General features: G+C 43.6%; 1 protein-coding gene across 1 annotated transcript in view; it reads right to left on the bottom strand.

Moving 5' to 3' along the window:
- The window catches only part of LOC129687082 (pyrethroid hydrolase Ces2e-like), a 15,663-nt gene extending 8,483 nt beyond the window's left edge, over positions 1–7,180 (bottom strand). Inside the window, 12 exon segments of the mRNA XM_055621377.1 lie at positions 629–854; positions 1,292–1,364; positions 1,755–1,892; positions 2,296–2,440; positions 2,671–2,748; positions 2,870–3,010; positions 3,306–3,404; positions 4,103–4,361; positions 4,443–4,576; positions 5,230–5,368; positions 6,312–6,516; positions 7,024–7,180. Coding sequence (XP_055477352.1) covers positions 668–854; positions 1,292–1,364; positions 1,755–1,892; positions 2,296–2,440; positions 2,671–2,748; positions 2,870–3,010; positions 3,306–3,404; positions 4,103–4,361; positions 4,443–4,576; positions 5,230–5,368; positions 6,312–6,516; positions 7,024–7,099 — 1,674 coding nt within the window. The 5' untranslated portion in view covers positions 7,100–7,180 and the 3' untranslated portion in view covers positions 629–667.
- Positions 7,181–18,485: the final 11,305 nt, after the last annotated feature.

The following is an 18,485-nucleotide window of genomic DNA, read 5'->3' as shown; positions in this document are numbered from 1 at the left end:
TAAAATAAGTTAGGTAACCTATAAACAACATATATCTGTTACTTATAACTTTTTATTTTAGAGATGAAGATTATGCTATATTGTTCACCCTAGACTGTGGGCCTTCATGATTCATCCCACAGCAGGCTGGATGTTCAGCTGGACCTCTTGGGCTAATGCAATCCTCCTATCTCACCCTATAGATATCTAAGGCCAAAATATCTGTCAGAGAACCCAACTTGAAGTTTAGAATCTATTTGGAACAGCAGCCTAAATTTGGAACTCTAGATAACTAGCTTTTTTATTGGCCACTTGCAAATATTAGAAAACATGAACTTGCTAAGAGAGGACATGAAATTTTGCATGGCCCATTGAATGGAGTCAACAGTCCCTAAAATGGCTGATTCATTAGAAGAGGGTCTAAGCTTGAAGAAAAAGAGAGAAGGAAATAAGAACCCCTGGTCCGGTGAAGAGTGAAAGGACATGGGGAATTTTGAGGCTCACACCTCCATAATGTTATGAGAGCATTCATAACAATATGGCCTAGCAGTTTGAGTAAACTGTTGCATGCATGTTGGTTTCTGGGAAAGTGTAGAGGTTTGGAACTCAGGCTTCTTGGTGGTATTTAGGAACCTTAGACTGACCTTACCTTTACTCAAGTCCACACACCTTTACTAACAACTAGACATTACAGCTCTACGTGCTTTTCCTGAGCCCCTTTTAGCTCTTGGATCTTCTGGGGCAGAGTCTTGGTCCAGAACTTGAGCCTTCTGGCCTTCAGGGCTCGGCCCACCGCAGGCTGGATGTCCAGCTGCAGGTACTGCTCTTCATGGTCCATCGCGGGCCAGTAGGGTAGATCCTAACTGTTGGGGTTCCTGTGAACATACCACATAGCAGGGAAGGGTGAGGTCACTCAGGTCCAAAGCCTGATCCTCTGATTTGGGTCAGGGCAGTGGCTGAAGCAGACTAGAGGGTTAAGAAGACTGATTTGGGTCGGAACAGATGTCCTGATATAAGATGTAGGTGCCACCCATTAGTGCCTGCTCCATGTAGGGAAAAGTTACCTGGCCTGTTTTGTGTCTCCCTGTCAGAAGCAAGCTCTAAAGATCTATAAACTGTGGTCTAACCCCCAGGGCACTGTGAGATGAACAGTAACCGACATATATAAAATGTTTCTCTACGTTTGCCCCGTATGTAGGAAAGACTATCGTGTAATGAAGGACACATGCATGGTAACGAGGCCACTGCAAACAAAAGAAGACCTGGATGGGGACTCAGCCTTAAGGGTATTGAGGGAGGGGCATTCGCTCACCGATTCCGTGCAAAGTTAGCCCAGTACTTCATCATCTTCCTGCTTAGCAGCTTCTCCTCCTCTGTGAGTTCAACTGTAGTCAGGAGGAAAGTAAGGTCTTAGTGACCTGCTTCAGCTTTCCATCCAAGTTGACACCCACCATCTCAACTGTAGCCTGACCCTGAGCTCTAAGCCTGAGTCCCTCTTCCCATCACCATCCAGGATCCACGATCCAGTCACGCCTCTAATTCAATTCTCCAAGGTTCATTTCTGCTCCAGTGTGCCCTCATTCCTTCTAGTACAGGCTAGACTGGGAGGGGCCCAGATTCTAACTCTATGATAGCATTGTGATCTATGTGTGTACTTGATCCTGTCTTCTCCCAGAGGACTGGGACTGGGACTCTCGGCTGGACTGAGAACTTACACTTCTTTCAGGGACTCTTCCAGGGGTGTTTAAAGTTTGTGGACAGTAAAGAAGACTCACATTTGATGTCCCATAAAAGGGATCCAATCACATAAAGAATCTCATCGTTATGGTCAGCCTTCACATGAGGTGGCCTGATATCCTTGAAGAAGCTGGACTGATGTTGGAACTCATAAAAATAGACAGGAGCATGGGAACCTGGGAATAAGGACACACTGTGACATAGTGACTCTTTACGGAACCGTCCTGTCTCATCTTTTATGTAAAGAAACCTTGGCATAAAATTATCTGGAATTATGTCATTTGAGTTACGAGCTCCAGGCTAGAACATTGTCGTTGGGAAAATCCTTAGCTAACAGTGAGCCCAGCCTTCCCAAGGTGTTTAGGCAATTCAGTGAGTAGCAGTAACAGGTTTCCTCACATGTGCATAGTTAAAATCCCACTGTCTTACACTAGACATAAGGATTCACTGAGGTAAGGGTCCTTAGGTGCCTGGTATTGAAGACTTGATCAAGACATGAATCAGGCCTAGACAGAACAGAGCTCACCTGGAACCCACAATTCAGTGCTTCCCCCTTGCCCTGGTTAAAAATGTACTCACGCTGAAAGTGTGCTACTTGGAGTGCGGGGATCACGAATATCAAGTCCCCCATCATCTCATGGAACTGTATTTGGAGAGTCTGAGGGTCCTCAGCGTCTCCCATGTACTCTTCCATCAACAGATCACTACACTCAGGAGGCAGCATCTATTCCAAAAACATCAGAAAGATCAACATTAGACAGACCAGTGGGTAGGGGAACGAGTCTTGGGATGGAGAGATGGAGCCCTGGATGAGATAGATCTGTAGAAGGACAGATGCAAGCTCTGACATGTGCCTACCCAGAAACACGCATTCAACAACCTTTGTTTCAGGGGTTATCTGGGAAGGGCAAGGGGACAACCCTCTTTATTGGGGAAGAATCAGTAAAATCTCACCATCTGTGCTGTTGTGCTCTTCAGAACAGCCCGCATGGTCTCTCTGCTCATTTCCTTCTTGGTGGGATCAGAGTGTAACTGGGATATGGAGGGCCATCATAAGTGTAGGATAGACTGGACCTGACTCTACAAATCTCCTAGTTCCTGCCATCCACCACATGAGCTGCCAGTCTTCCCAGAGATTGGAACTGAGCCTCACCATGGGAATGAGCCAACCATACTCATCACTGTTGATTCCAATGATGCTGGGAACAGGGTGAAAATTCGCAGAGGCCAACAACTCCAAGGGGTGTCTGGGTAAGAACACTCCATCCACCACAGCAGGAGTGCTCTAGAAGGCCTGTGAGGTATTAAAGGACAACACTGAGATTCACTCCCATAGATATTCTGGTGACTACTGAGCTATCCACACCATTTTTCTAATTTTCTAAATTTATCTCAAGATGCTTATCCTCCTCCCACCCCAACCCTAGATGATAGGCTACACCTAGGTTAGCCTATCTTGCTGTTAATTTTACACCCAGAACTAAAAAGAAACAAAGGTGTAAAGGTGGAGTAATTTGTTTAGAATAGTGTAAGCTGGCTGTCCCACACTCTCTTCTCTCCCATCCACTGAGCCACATAATTCTTCCCACATTGTTAATATCCAGAATCTCCTCTTCACTCTTGTCTCATAAGCAGCGCATCAAGGCCTTTGACTCCACAGGCTCACAGCCAGACATGTTGACCACCATCTGTAAAGGAACCAGGCAGGAGCTCTCATCCTTCAAGAGAGTTTTCCCAATCCCAACTAGATACCATATCACATCTTTTTGTGTACTGTATGTGGACTGGAGTAAGTATGAAATTGTTACTACATTTCTGTTGTTCCAAGATGATAGCAAGAGCATTCTACCCACACAATACCATATGTATATTTGTGTGTTCATGTGTGAGTGTGGACATGAACCTACCACAATTTGTCCACCTTCCACACCTTGCTTGAGACAATGTCTCTTGGTATGCAACAGCCTACACCAGGATGTTTGACCTGGCACACTCTGGGAATTCTCCTGGTCTCTGCTTTTCATCAAGGCATAGGACCACTGGGATTATAGACACATATAAAACTTTTCATGAGTTCTGAGTATTTGAACTCAGGTCAGCACTTTCACATAGTGAGCAGTTTTACCCATTGATCCATCTCTCCAACCCATGTGTACTTGTTTTTGCCAATAATGGAAGCCACTGAGTACATCCTTGCTGGCCATATCATACTCAATATGAATAAAGCAGACAAAAGTGGATTCCAACCTCTAAGCTTCTCAGAAACTAATGGGAAGAAGCTATGTCCTGTGGTTCTTGTTTTATTTCCACTGAAAAGAATTCCAGAGTTCTAGTGTGTGAGGGCTGTGCTGCCAGGCTCAGGGTTAGGATGGTTGAGGGCACTCACTTCGTAAACCACCTCAGAGGTGTTAGAGATAAGGCTGGAAAGCAGGGCGACTCCACTCTCCATGATGGCACCGTGGAACAGTCCTTGGGACATGGGGGACACAACATGTGAAGACACACTTGTGCCACCTGCTGACTCACCAAAAATAGTGACCCTGTCAGGGTTGCCTCCAAAGTGGGCGATGTTCTGCTGGACCCAGCGCAGGGCGGACACTTGGTCCAGGTAGCCCCAGTTGCCTCTGGCGTGCTGGTCTCCAGTGCTGAGAAAAGGTAGGAATAGGATTCACAGAGCTGTCCTATTTCTGCTCAGCCCTCATTGCCCTGTCCATTCCCAGGCTCACCTGAAGAAGCCCAGGACTCCTAGGCGGTACTGGATGGTGACCACCACCACATCCTCAATGGCTGCCAGTGTGGATCCATCATACGTGGAAGCCATGCCTCAAAGTAGCCCACCACCATGGATCTATACCATCACCTGGAGAAATAAAGAGAGATGCAGAAGACTCCTTGCCATCCCAAGCTCAATAGACTGCCCATTAGCTAACCAACTGTGTCTGAGAAGGTACACATATACACAGAATCCAGAACCTGGGTCACAGAAGGACTATTCTACTCTAATCAGCATTTTTCCAGCCCCTCTCTCCTCATGGAGCAATCTTATCATGGATTTGTAGCTCTAGATACAAGGTAATGTCACCATTATTCTCAAAATCTTCAAAGAGGGAACAAAAAGAGGTGTATTCATGAATGAATGTCACTCCTGGTTAATATCCAAAAGGATCATCAAATCTCATTGGTGAAACAGATATTCCGAAACTAGAAATTTGAGTGCCCTTGGTGTTCTGCCCTTGAGTGCCTGAATGGGTCTGCAGGGTTCAAGTTGGCAGAAAGAGTCTTGAATGGATCCAAGAGCCACAGCCTATGACAGCTCAGAACACAAATTCTCTATGCTCCACGCCAAAGATTCAGCTACCCACTCTGTCTGAAAAGCCCTTCCTGGACCTAGAGGGTAACTCTCTCATCTGCACACACAGCGCAGTGATGAGGCTCAGTTTATTTTTTCCTTTCCAGTCTGCCTGAGAAAGAAATCCTCTCCCCTCCACCTGGTTGACCATGGCTTTAACTCACAGGTAGGTTGGAGCCCTCGTGGGCATGGGCCGGCATATAGATGCTGAGGTACAGGCAGTCCTCAGACATAGGGACAGAAGCAGTGGACACCTTAATCTTCAGCTTTTCTGAATTCAGTTTGCCAACGTCTTGTAGACAGCTGGTGACAATGACAGAGACATGCCCTGGGTGAAAACCATCCTCTTGCTCCGGATTTTCTCTCGGCCACTTCAGTTGTTGCTCCTCATAGGGCCCTGCTAAGATGGGATCCTCCTCCAAAGCCCCTGTCTAACAAGGTATAGGCCTCGGGGTTTGTGGAAGCTGTGATAGAGCTGAACTTCCAAGCATGTTTCTGGTCGGGAGGGGCCTGCATGTTAGTATTTCTGAGTCTGAGATGGAGAGACTTCTAGGGGTCTCCATGGAAATGAGTGGGTACCTGTGTTGACATTCACCACTCCCTCTGTACTCTTAAAGGCCTGGGGTGATGGTTAGTTTTCATCACTGACTCCACACCTTGTAGAATTACCTGGGGGCAGGGGTCTCAATGAGGGGTTGTCTAGCTCAGGTTGACCTGTAGGCATTGACTGTGATGGATTTTCTTGATGGTGTGAATTAAGGTGAGAGGACCTGCTCGTTGTGAGAGGCACCACTCAATGAGAATGAGCTTCAGCACCGAGAGTGAAGAAGGTGAGCTGAGCATGCGCAGGAATGTGTGCATTCTTTACCCTTCACTTCTAATTACAGAGATGGTGTGACCAGCTCCCTTAAGGTTTGGGGTTGGCAAGTTCCTATTACTTCTGCCCTCCTTGGGGACCTGAAGTGTATTCTACTGGACACAGAGACTCCTGGTAGAAATGCACCCAACCTTGACACCAAATCCTTGGCCTAACCTGAATTTGACAACAGTTTTTTTCTTTGCTTCTCTCTGCAGTGCTGGAGCTAATTACCTGTGGGTGACAAGCTCTGACCAACTCTAGACCTTAGTACAAATTCACTGAAGATTCCCAAATACATAGAGAAAACTGCTATGGAGCTCAGATGGAGGAAACATTACAGTGTGGCACAGAGCTCAGACCTAAAGTCCTTTGGGCCCCAGAACTTACATGGCAGGGTGGGAGGTCCCATCTCTCACACCACTCCATGGTTCAGGGGCCTCAGGAGGTGCAAAACGAAGTGGTCCTACAGGTGGCTTGGCAAAGGGAATTCCCAGGAAGGTGTGGACACCAACTTCAGTGTCTTTCACATGGACAAGGCTTCCTCTCACCTGGCCCGTGTGTGTGTTCCTGATGGGGCTGGCTGAGTCCTGGCCTGTGGGTGGAGAGATACCATCAGGATTGGTTCTGTCCAAGCAGGGGTCACTACCCTGTTACCAGGGTGGGTGGTCTCTCAGTTCTGCTGTAGGATGTAGCAGTGGAAGTTTCCCTGTCTCTCACAGCCAGGGACCTCTCCCAGGTGTCTTTTTGAAGGTACCAGTACAAGCCTCTGAGTGTTTACGGATGAGGTGACACAGAGCACAGCATCACAAAAGTGTTACATTGTCACTATCCTCCATGCTCAGTAGCAAATACAGCCACAGGAGCCCTCAGGAGGGAACTATTCCTCCTACCCTCTTCCTCCGAACCTGCATGCCCCAGACTCTTCAGAGCCTCTTTGGAGGGAGTACTGGAAGGCATGTGTTTTCCACACTTCCATCTGCCATTTCCACCCTGTCATCTCGTCCCTCCCTGCTGCCTTCCTCCCACAAGCTCAGCCTCTGACTCAGCAAAACTGCACAGCTCTGACCCTGCTCCCCATTTCCCACTTAGAGAGTCTCACCCTGCACGTGGCAGAAGAGAAGCAGGAATCCACAGACCACAGCATTCAGCCATTCAGGAAGTTGATCGAGTGGCATGGCCAGCTTCTAGATGTGAGCCTGTGCTTTTACAAACAACAGTGTTTCAACAACAGGAACAGAACATGTGAGCCTTGCCCAGGCAGGAATTTGACCTAGTGGGATATGGGCAGGAGTTTTACTGGGCGGAGCAAAGTTCTTATTGCACTAACTAGTCCAAAATGACAGAAACTAATGGCCAGCAGGCAGAGCAAACCACCTCTGCAGTTTCTGTTCTTTCTTTGGCCCTCTAGAAAGATTTATTTAATCACTTCGCAGGCTGATCCTAGTCCCCTTCCTCCTCTCCTCCCAGACCATCCTCAGGCCCCCTTTCCCCCCGCCTCCATTACTCCCTCTCCTTCCTCTTCTTGGAGAAGGGGTATTAAACCACCCTGGCACCTCAACTCAAAACAAGACTAAGCACATCTTCTTCCACTGGGGCCTAATAAGACAGCCCAGCTAGGGGGAAAGGATCTAGTGACAGGCAACAGAGTGAGAGAAAGCCTCTACTTCCACTGTTAGGGGACCCATATGTAGAACACACTGCACATCTGCTACATACATGTAGGGGGTCTAGACCCAGTCCAGGCATGTTCTTTGGGTGATTCAGTCTCTGTGAGCCCCCATGGGCCCAGGCTAATTGACTCTGTAGGTCTTCTTGTGGTGTCCTTGACCCCTCCGGCTCTGTCTATCCTTCTGCCCTTGCTGCTCTTAATGATAAATTAAATAAATTAAATTAAATCATATGGAAATGTGAGCAAAATAAACCCTTTCTTCCTCAGCACAGCAAGAATGACCTTAACTAAGACACATAGAGTGGCTTCTGAAGCCCCTCTGGGATACCAAGAGCCCTGTCTTCAAACATGAAGTCACCGTGGCCCCTGTCTTTATACTCATCAGCATCAACGCAGTGCAGACAGGACAGTGAAGGTAAGGGCGCAGAATGCTGTAACAGGAGAAGCCATGGGCCCTCCCCCTGTGAATAGGTACACACTCAAGATGCCACCGATGGAGAGGAGTGCAAAGGCAGGAGTTCTGAGTGCAACCTTCAACCTCACAACTCCTCTGCTCTGTCAAGGCTCAGAGTAGTGAGTCCACCTTCAGGGTCCCTTGTTCCTTATGGTGATCTTAGGATCTACATATACCCCCTACCCCAGTTAGGTCATGTCAGTTTCACTGAAACACTGCAATTCTGCACTTAAGTCCTCATGCCCTATGCTATCCACCTCTGTACTGTGCCTGCTCTAATGGCCAAATCCTTCTGAGAAAACTTCAGTCATCTGTCTACTTTAAAAATATTGTTTAATTTTTCGCGTTTATCATTGCATGTGTGTGCATATGAACCTGCGTGTGCTTGCACACGTACGTATTGGCACTCATGGCACATATGTGGAAGTAAAGGGACAACTTGTAGGAGTCAGTTCTCCACTTCTACCATGTGGATCCTGGAGATTAAACTCAGGTTGGTTTTCAGCCTCAGCGAGAAGCTTCCTTACCCACTGGGCAATCTTCCCAGGCCACACTTGATGATCATTTCATGGAGCGTTGCTGGCTCCAGCACTAAGAATGGTCTGGGCTTTCAGAGCCTGTGATAAAGCTGGACACACATCTATAAACAGGAGTTTCAAAATCGCAGAGAAGCCTGAAAGGGTACGTTAAAGAACACAGGATCAGGAGTTCCCAGATGTCAGCCCAGGCTACTATACCCCGCAAAACTCTCCGTCCTCATAGATGGAGAAAACAAGATATTCAATGACAAAAACAAATTTCAACAATACCTACACACAAATCCAGCGTTACAGAAGATACTGAAAGGAAAAATACAACCCAAGAAAACTAGCTACTTTCAATAAAACACAGGAAATAATTAACCTCACTACAGTAAAACAAAAAACAACCAAGCACACAACCTTATGACCGCATCCAATATCAAAACCAAAGGATCAAACAGCCACTGGTCATTAATCTCTCTCAACATGAATGGACTCAACTCTCCAATAAAAAGACACAGACTAACAGAATGGATACGTAAACAAAATTCAGTAATCTGTTGCATTCAAGAAACACACCTAAGTCACAAAGATAGACATTACCTGAGGATAAAGGGTTAGAAGACGGCTTTCCAAGCAAATGGAACTAAGAAGCAAGCAGGAGTAGCTATTCTAGTATCTGATAAAATAGACTTTCAACCAAAATTAATAAAAAGAGATGGGGAAGGACACTTCATACTCATTAAGGGAAAATTCCACCAGGAAGACATCACAATCCTGAACATTTATGCCCCAAATAGAAGGGCACCCACATTTGTAAAAGAAACATTGATAAAACTTAAATCACATATACATCCCCACACATTAATAGTGGGAGACTTCAACACCCCACTCTCAACAAATGACAGGTCAACAAAACAGAAATTAAACAAAGAAACAATAACTCTGACAGAGGTCATGAATCAAATGGACCTAACAGACATTTACAGAACCTTACACCCAAACAAAAAAGAATCTCCCTTCTTCTCAGCACCTCATGGAACCTTCTCCAAAATAGACCACATAGTTGGTCACAAAGGAAGCCTCAACAGATGCAAAAAGATTGAAATAATCCCTTGTATCCTGTCTGATCACCATGGAATAAAGCTGGACTTCAACAACAACAGAAATAGCAAAAAGCCTACACACACATAGAAACTGAACAACTTGCTACTAAATGACAACTGGGTCAGGGAAGAAATAAAGAAAGAAATTAAAGTCTTCCTAGAACTCAATGAAAATGAAGACACAACATACCCAAACTTGTGGGACACAATGAAGGCAGTGCTAAGAGGAAAGTTCATAGAACTAAGTGCCTTCAAGAAGAAATTCGAGACCGCGCATTCAAGCAACTTAATGGCTCACTTAAAAACCCTAGAAAAAGAAGAAGCAGACACACCAAAAAGGAGTAGACGGCTGGAAATAATCAAACTCAGGACTGAAATCAATTAATTAGAAACAAATAAAACAATTCAAAGACTCAATGAAACCAAGAGCTGGTTCTTTGAGAAAATCAACAAGATAGACAAACCCTTAGCCAAGCTAACTAAAAGGCACAGAGACACCATCCAAATCAACAAAATCAGAAATAAAAAGAGGGACATAACCACAGACACTGAGGAAATCCAAACAACCATTAGGACTTACTTCAAAAGTCTATATGCCACAAAATTTGAAAATCTAAATGAAATGGACAATTTTCTTGACCAATTCGACTTACCAAAGCTGAATCAGGACCAGGTAAATCAACTAAATAGTCCTATATCCCCCAAGGAAATAGAAGCAGTCATCAAAAGTCTCCCATCCAAAAAAGCCCAGGACCAGATGGCTTCAGCGCAGAATTCTACCAGACCTTCAAAGAAGAGCTAACTCCAATTTTCTCCAAACTATTCCACAAAATAGAAACAAAAGGAACACTACCAAACTCATTCTATGAAGCCACAGTCACCTTGATACCTAAACCTCACAAAGACCCAACAAAGAAAGAGAATTTTAGGCCAATCTCCTTTATGAACATTGATGCAAAAATACTCAACAAAATACTTGCAAACCGAATGCAAGAACACATCAAAGATATCATCCACTATGACCAAGTAGGCTTCATCCCAGGCATGCAGGGATGATTCAATATATGAAAATCCATTAATGTGATCCACCATATTAACAAACTGAAAGAAAAAAAAACCACATGATAATCTCTCTAGATGCTGAAAAAGCATTTGACAAAATCCAGCATCCATTCATGTTTAAAGTATTGGAGAGATCAGGGATACAAGGCACATACCTAAACATAGTAAAGGCGATATACAGCAAGCATATAGCCAACATCAAACTGAATGGAGAGAAACTTAAAGCAATCCCACTGAAATCAGGGACAAGACAAGGCTGCCCACTCTCTCCATATCTCTTCAACATAGTACTTGAAGTCCTTGCTAGAGCAATAAGACAGTTGAAGGAGATCAAGGGGATACAAATTGGAAAGGAAAAAGTTAAATTATCATTATTTGCAGATGATATGATAGTATACATGAATGATCCCAAAAACTCTACCAGGGAACTCCTACAGCTGATAAACACCTTCAGCAAAGTGGCTGGATACAAAATTAACTCAAAAAAATCAGTAGCCCTCCTGTATACAAAAGACAAAAGAGCTGAGAAAGAAATTAGGGAAACAACACCCTTCACAATAGCCACAAATGACATAAAGTACCTTGGAGTAACCCTAATCAAGGAAGTCAAAGACTTGTATGAAAAAAATTTCAAGTCTCTGAAGAAAGAAATAGAAGAAGATATCAGAAGATGGAAAGATCTCCCATGCTCATGGCTTGGCAGGATTAACATAGTAAAAATGGCCATTTTACCAAAAGCAATCTACAGATTCAATGCAATTTCCATCAAATTACCAACACAATTCTTTACAGACCTGGAAAGAAAAAGTCTCAACTTCATATGGAATAACAAGAAACCCAGAATTACTAAAACAATTCTCTACAATAAAAGATCTTCTGGAGGTACCTCCATCCCTGATCCTAAGCTGTACTATAGAGCAACAGTTATAAAAACTACATGGTACTGGCATAGAAACTGAATGGTGGATCAATGGAACCAAACAGAAGACCCAGAAATAAACCCACACATCTATGGACACCTGATCTTTGACAAAGGTGCCAAAACCATACAATGGAAAAAAGATAGCATCTTCAACAAATGGTGCTAGTCTAAGTGGATATCTACATGTAGAAAAATGAAAATAGATCCATACTTATCACCATGCACAAAGCTGAAGTCCAAGTGGATCAAAGACCTCAACATAAAACCGGACACACTAAATCGGTTAGAAGAAAAAGTGGGGAATACCCTTGAACTCATTGGCACAGGAGACAACTTTCTGAACAGAACACCAACAGCACAGGCTCTAAGAGCAACAATCAATAAATGGGACTTCATGAAACTGAAAAACTTCTGTAAAGCAAATGACACCATCATCAAAACAAAATGACTGCCTACAGACTGGGAAAGAATCTTTACCAACCGTTTATCTGACAGAGGGCTAATATCCAGTATATATAAAGAACTAAAGAAGCTGAAAAACAGCAAACCAAGTAATCCAGTTAAAAAAATGGGGAACAGAGCTAAACAGAGAATTCTCTATAGAGGAATATCGAATGGCAGAGAAGCACTTAAAGAAATGCTCAACGTCATTAGCCATTCGGGAAATGCAAATCAAAACCACCCTCAGATTTCACCTTACACCATCAGAATGGCCAAGATCAAAAACTCAAGTGACAACACATGCTGGAGAGGCTGTGGAGAAAGGGGAACCCTCCTCCACTGCTGGTGGGAATGTAAACTCGTACAACTACTCTGGAAATCAATCTGGCGCTTTCTCAGACAACTAGGAATAGCACTTTCTCAAGATCCAGCCATACCACTCCTAGGCATATATCAAAAAGGGGCTCAAGTACACAATAAAGACATTTGCTCAACCATGTTTGTAGCAGCTTTATTTGTAATAGCCAGAAGTTGGAAACAGCCCAGATGCCCTTCAACGGAAGAATGGATGCAGAAATTGTGGTACATCTACACAATGGAGTATTACTCTGCAATGAAAAATAAGGAAATCATGAAATTTGCAGGTAAATGGTGGGACTTGGAAAGGATCATCCTGAGTGAGCTATCCCAGAAGCAGAAAGACACACACGGTATATACTCACTCATATAGACATATAACATAGGATAAACCTACTAAAACCCTGAACATCTAAAGAAACTAATCAAGAGAGCTAAATCCTGACTAAAACGCTCAATCCTCATCCCGAAAGGCAAAGAGGATAGACATTAGAAGAAGAAGAAAACAGAAAACAACCTAGGAACCTGCCACAGAGGGCCTCTGAAAGGCTCTGCCCTACAGATTATCAAAGCAGACTCTGCGACTTAAGGCCAGCTGATGGGCAAAGTGCATGGAATCTTAAGTAAGAAGTGGGAAATAGTAAGATCTGGAGAGGACAGGAACCCCACAAGGAGAGCAACAGAACCAGAAAATTTGAACACAGGGGTCTCCCCAGGGACTCATATTCCAACCAAGGAACATGCATGGAGATAACCTAGAACCCCTGCACAGATGTAGTCCATGACAGCGTAGTCCAAGTGGGTTCCATAGTAATGGGAAGAGGGACTGCCTCTGACATAATCTGGTAGGCCTGTTCTTTGATCACCTCCCCCTGAGGGGAGAGCAGCCCTACCAGGCCACAGAAGATGACAGTGCAGTCATTCCTGATGGGATCTGATAGACTAAGATCAGAAGGAAGGAGAGGAGGACCTCCCTATTAGTGGACTTGGGAGGGGCAAGCGAGAAGAAGGGGAGGGAAGGTAGGGCTGGGAGGGGAGGAGGGAGGGGCTTATGGGGATACAAAGTGAATAAACTGTAATTAATAAAAAATAAAAAAGATAATAAAAAAGAGACAACTTTTTGTCTTTTAAACCTAGCTTTTGTGATGAAAAAAAGAGAGAGAAAAGAATGAACATGTATGTATATGTAAAATTTTCAAGTTATGACAAAGTGTACTATTATTAAGCTTATTCACTAATAAATATCTTGAAATAGAAACTTAAATATAATAAAGAAGTAGAATTATAAAGAAAATACTGCAAGTCTTCTACATAGATTGGTAATTATTTTTAAATTGAAATAAAATAAATACATTGTTGGGTAAAGTTTTTCTGTATATATATATATATATGACATGTAAGGAGATTTCAAGCGTTAGAGCTCTTTCTGAGAGGAATCAACTCCAGGTGACTTATGCTAAGCAGAGGTGTGTGTGTGTCAGTAAAAATAAGTGCAAAATCATATAAAGCATCACCTTTGAGACTTCAACATTGAGAAGTATCTTGTAAGAAATTAGGCAGGAGGATGGTAGAGAAGAACGACATCCAGGAAGACTGCCTGCCCAACTGGAATTCGTTGTTCATTTCTGTTGCTGTTCCACCTCCTCCTGGGCAGTTGCAAATTAATTAAGACTATCATCAGCTAAAAACACAGCAGCCAAGGACAGGTGGAAGAAGACCGTAACACATCAGGATACTCAGATGGGTATAGGAAGGAAGGGTAGACAAATAGGCAATGTCTTTCTTCTGGGAGTGTCTTTATTGGCAGAGACTCAATTCTCTTAAAGTAAAGTGTATATTAGCAGGAAAACAGAATAGTAAGAGCAAGCATATAACTAATGAAAAGCAAGCATAAGAGTAAAGAAAGTCTCCTTACGATAGTCAACATTTTCTCTATCCCTGTATGTAAACAAAATTTCTACTTAAGGGAATTAATATACATGAAAGTCATTAATGAAACTTCTGTATTAGTCCTGTACAAATAATGAGGGCTTTAGGGTTTAAGTTGCATGTTTCCAGTTTATGCTGCAATAATTCATTACTAAGAATATACACTAAAAATAAAGTTTTTTTTCATTGAAGCTGAGCCTACTACTTATGAGCTTAAAACAGTCTATGAGTATTATGAGAGAAACTTTTAAAACTGGCACCAGAAGCATTGGAAGAGAAGAAACAGGATAGGAACCTACTATAGAGGGTCCTCTGAAAGGATTCACCCAACAGGGAATCTAAGCAGATGCTGAGAGTCAAAAACAAACTTTGGGCAGAGCGCAGGGAGTCATGTAGAGGAACAGAGAGGTGGGAATAGAGGGACATGGAGGGGACAGGAGACCCACAAGGAGATCAACAAAACTAAATGATCTGAGCCCAGGGAGGGGGGATCTTGCATAGACTGATGCATCAACCAAGGACCATGCAAGGAGAGAACCTAGACCCTCTGCTCACTTGTGGATGATTGTCAGCTCAGTCTCCATGAGGATCTCTGAGTGAGGGGAGCAGGGGCTGCCTCTATCATGAACTCAGTTGACTGCTCTTTAAACACTCGCTCATGATGATGCAGCCTTGCCAGGCCATGGAGGAAGAGGATCCAGGCAATCCTGATGAGACTTAACAGCTATGGGCAAATGGCAATAGTGGAGAAATCCCCCTTTCAGTGAACTAGGGAAAGGGGATGGGGAGAAGAGAGAGGGAGGATGGGACTGGGGGAATTTGAGAGAAGGGGTTTCAGTCGGGATATATAACAATTGGGAAAAAATAAAAATTATTTTTAAAAGATGGAATGAAAAAGGCTCTTGAATATATTTCTGTGGTGAGAGGCAGAGAGTAGGGGATGAAGGAGAGAGAAAAAAATTCTCAAACTTCATAGAAAAACATACAATGATATACCACAACACACACACACTCATATTAAAGGCCCATAAGGCCAAATGTTGATAAAGACATGGAGTCATTGGCACACTCATACAAGGGTGGAGGAGATGCAAAATTGTATAGTCATTTAGAAGACAGTTTAGCATTTCCTTCAAAAGTTAAACATGTACTTGTCCTAGGTCTGTAGTCTTATGGGATGAAAGCACCAATCACAAAACCCATATTTGAAAAAGTTCTTAGGAGCTTAATTAAAAGTAGTCAAAAATGGGTCACTCAGATGTACATCAGCTAGAGAGTAGATAAAATGTGTTGTTGTATTCAAGTACCCACAGGATTATTAAATGAAAATCGCAGTGCCAAGCAGGCCATACTTCCCTATGAATTATTGGTCAGAGATACCAACAACACTATATGCTACTGTCATTACTCTTGATTTCTGTCCTAGTTTGGTTTCTAGTGCTGTGATAAAACACCTCAACCAAAAGCAAACTGGAAAAGAAAGGGTTTGTTTGGGTTACATTTCCTGAATCATAGTCCATTGTTGAAGGAAGTCAGGACAGGAACTCAAACAGGAACAGAGGTAAGAACCATAGAGGAAAGCTGCTTGCTGGCTTGCTCATCCTGGTTTCTTCAGCCTTCTTTCTTATACAATCCAGGACCATCTGCCCAGGATGGCACCTCCCCCACAGGGAGCTGGACCTTCCCAAATCAGTCATTAATCAAGAAAATGCTCCAATATTTGCCTACAGGACAATCTGATGAAGGCAATTCCTCAGTTGAGTCTCTCTTCCCTGGTACATCTAGGCTTGTGACAAATTGGCAAAAATTAAACAGCACAATTGCTCACTAGAACTAGAGAAAAAAACTGGAAAGTGGGTAAAATGTGAACTGGATGGGAAGAGTCTACCACGGAAGACACAACAGACTTTGGCTACAGGGCATGGAGATATCAAGCTACAACTAAACTGAAAACTTCCTCTCTGGTGGCTAGCTTTCATGGTCTGAGAAGGAACTATGCAGTCCCACAGGGAGTGGGAGGTTAATCATCCTTGGTATTCCCCAGCAGCAAACCCTGTGGCCTACAATATCAACTCGCCCAGTCGAGTTGTACCCACTGGTTCGATACTGCCACAGAGGTTATAAGGGTAACCAGCTGTTTGGGGATTGGATTTGAGACCTGCTCTGTAGGAGATAATTCATGTCTGGTACTGTAAACTTTGTCAAAAGGCCAAGGTGTGGGAAGTCACGGATGCAAGGAGAACCTAGTGCTGTTGTCTTGCTAAATGAACATGTTGTCAGCTGCTCGCTAAACATTTATGTGTGTGCTCGTGGATTAGAGATGCTCTCAACCTTGGCCAAAGAAGCTTCTCTGTGCAGTAGTCAGCAGTTCATGCAGAGTCTTGTAACTGGTCAGAGAACTGGGAATAAGTGACTACTGAGTACGCGGTCCTAAATGGGACAGCTATGTCAACACTCTATCCCAAAGCAAAGGGAACATTGTGGAAGAAGTTGCAGAAAGAATGGAAGAGCTACAGGATGAGAAAGAGTTCTATGAAATCTGTCTTCTGAACATGGCATGGCCATGGTACTCATGAACTCACTGCAGGTGTGGTTATATACACAAGCTCAAACCAATAAGATCAATCAATATTCCAAAGGCAGTGCTAATTGGATTCAGTTCATTGCAAAAATAGGGGCTGGAAGTACAAGAAGGTGGGGGATGTGTTAAGGTTCCTAGAGTAGTGGGAAGGGAGAATTGAGGAGTAAATATGTTGTTTACTTGTATGAAATTCTCAAAGAATAAGCAAGAGGGTTGTTTTTTTAATGTGTTGTGTGTATATCCGGAAAGGCACTCTTAACTGAAGGACAGCACCAGTTGAATCTCAGAGACATTGTACTTTGTAACACGGCCAATCACAAATGATTCTTTCCCATAAGACAGCTAAGGCTCTGATGCTTCCAGATTATATGCAGCTTCCAAAATATTCCATCAGAAAGCAGTCAAGTGGTTGCCAGGGAGCAGAGACCAGGCAATGATTAACATAAAGGAGCAAGAAGAAATTTTTTTCAACAAAGAAAACATTCTCAAACTTGAGGTGAGGGTGCTTACATATATCATGGGTTTATGCATATTTACCAAGATAGTCATACTAATCATTTGATAACAAAGCTTTTCAAAAATAACGCAGCTACTGAAAGTCTAAAAATCCTTTTGTGCAGTTCCCTCTGCATCTGCAGAAATGAAAACATCACAGAGGCATGGTGCAGCAGAAGTTCAATAACGGCTTCAGGTTTTTGTGAAAGTATCAGGGGCCAGGCTTCCTGTACTCCCAGGAGGTTGTCCCTCTGCAAGTGAGAGTGGAACCATCCACTGGAGCGTGAACAACCTATCAATGCTCACGCCTCCAATGGAAAGTGACCCTCCCTCAGGAGGCATCAACTTCCAATAGCTTCTTAGCAAGGAGTGGGGTCTTGGGAACTCCTCACCCCTTCATGCTAAGATTTTAACTGGCTTGGTCTTGTGCAGGTTTTGTGCAAGCAACCACAGCCTGTTGGGAGTCCTGATGTACAACAGCCATGTCACGTCCAGAGGACAGGTTTTCACAGTACCTCTCCCTTTCATCCAGATCTTGCATTCCTTCCATTCCCTCTTTCCTCAATGTTCCCTGAGCCTTAGGTGGAGGAAGTTGATAAGAAACCCCATCTATGCCTGAGTATAACCCCATCTATGCCTGAGTATCAAGTCACTTCTTCTAAGCACTTTAGCTAATTATGAGAACTTTTTGCAATGGGTAGTAATTAATGCAAAGAATTATCACTCCCATGCTAGCCTATGGGTGATCTTCAATGCAGTGGATAAACCAAGAGGGACTGTGATAACTTGGAAGAGATGAAAGATAAATTGTTCAGAGGTAAGGGCAGTCTTGGAGTCTGACACAAAGGATCAGCAGCTTGGTGAGAGAGAGAAAATGTTTTATGAGAATACAGAGGTAGATTGAGCTTGGTGAGAGAGAGAAAATGTTTTATGAGAATACAGAGGTAGATTTGGCCCATTTTTGTAATGGTATACAGAAGAGATAGTTCTATTGAAGCACACAAAAAAAAAAAAACCCTAGGGA

The sequence above is a fragment of the Psammomys obesus genome, unplaced genomic scaffold (assembly GCF_907164565.1).
Source record: "Psammomys obesus unplaced genomic scaffold, mPsaObe1.curated_primary_1811, whole genome shotgun sequence".
In the NCBI taxonomy this organism is placed as follows: Eukaryota; Metazoa; Chordata; class Mammalia; order Rodentia; family Muridae; genus Psammomys; species Psammomys obesus.
This window is presented reverse-complemented; position numbering and strand designations above follow the sequence as displayed.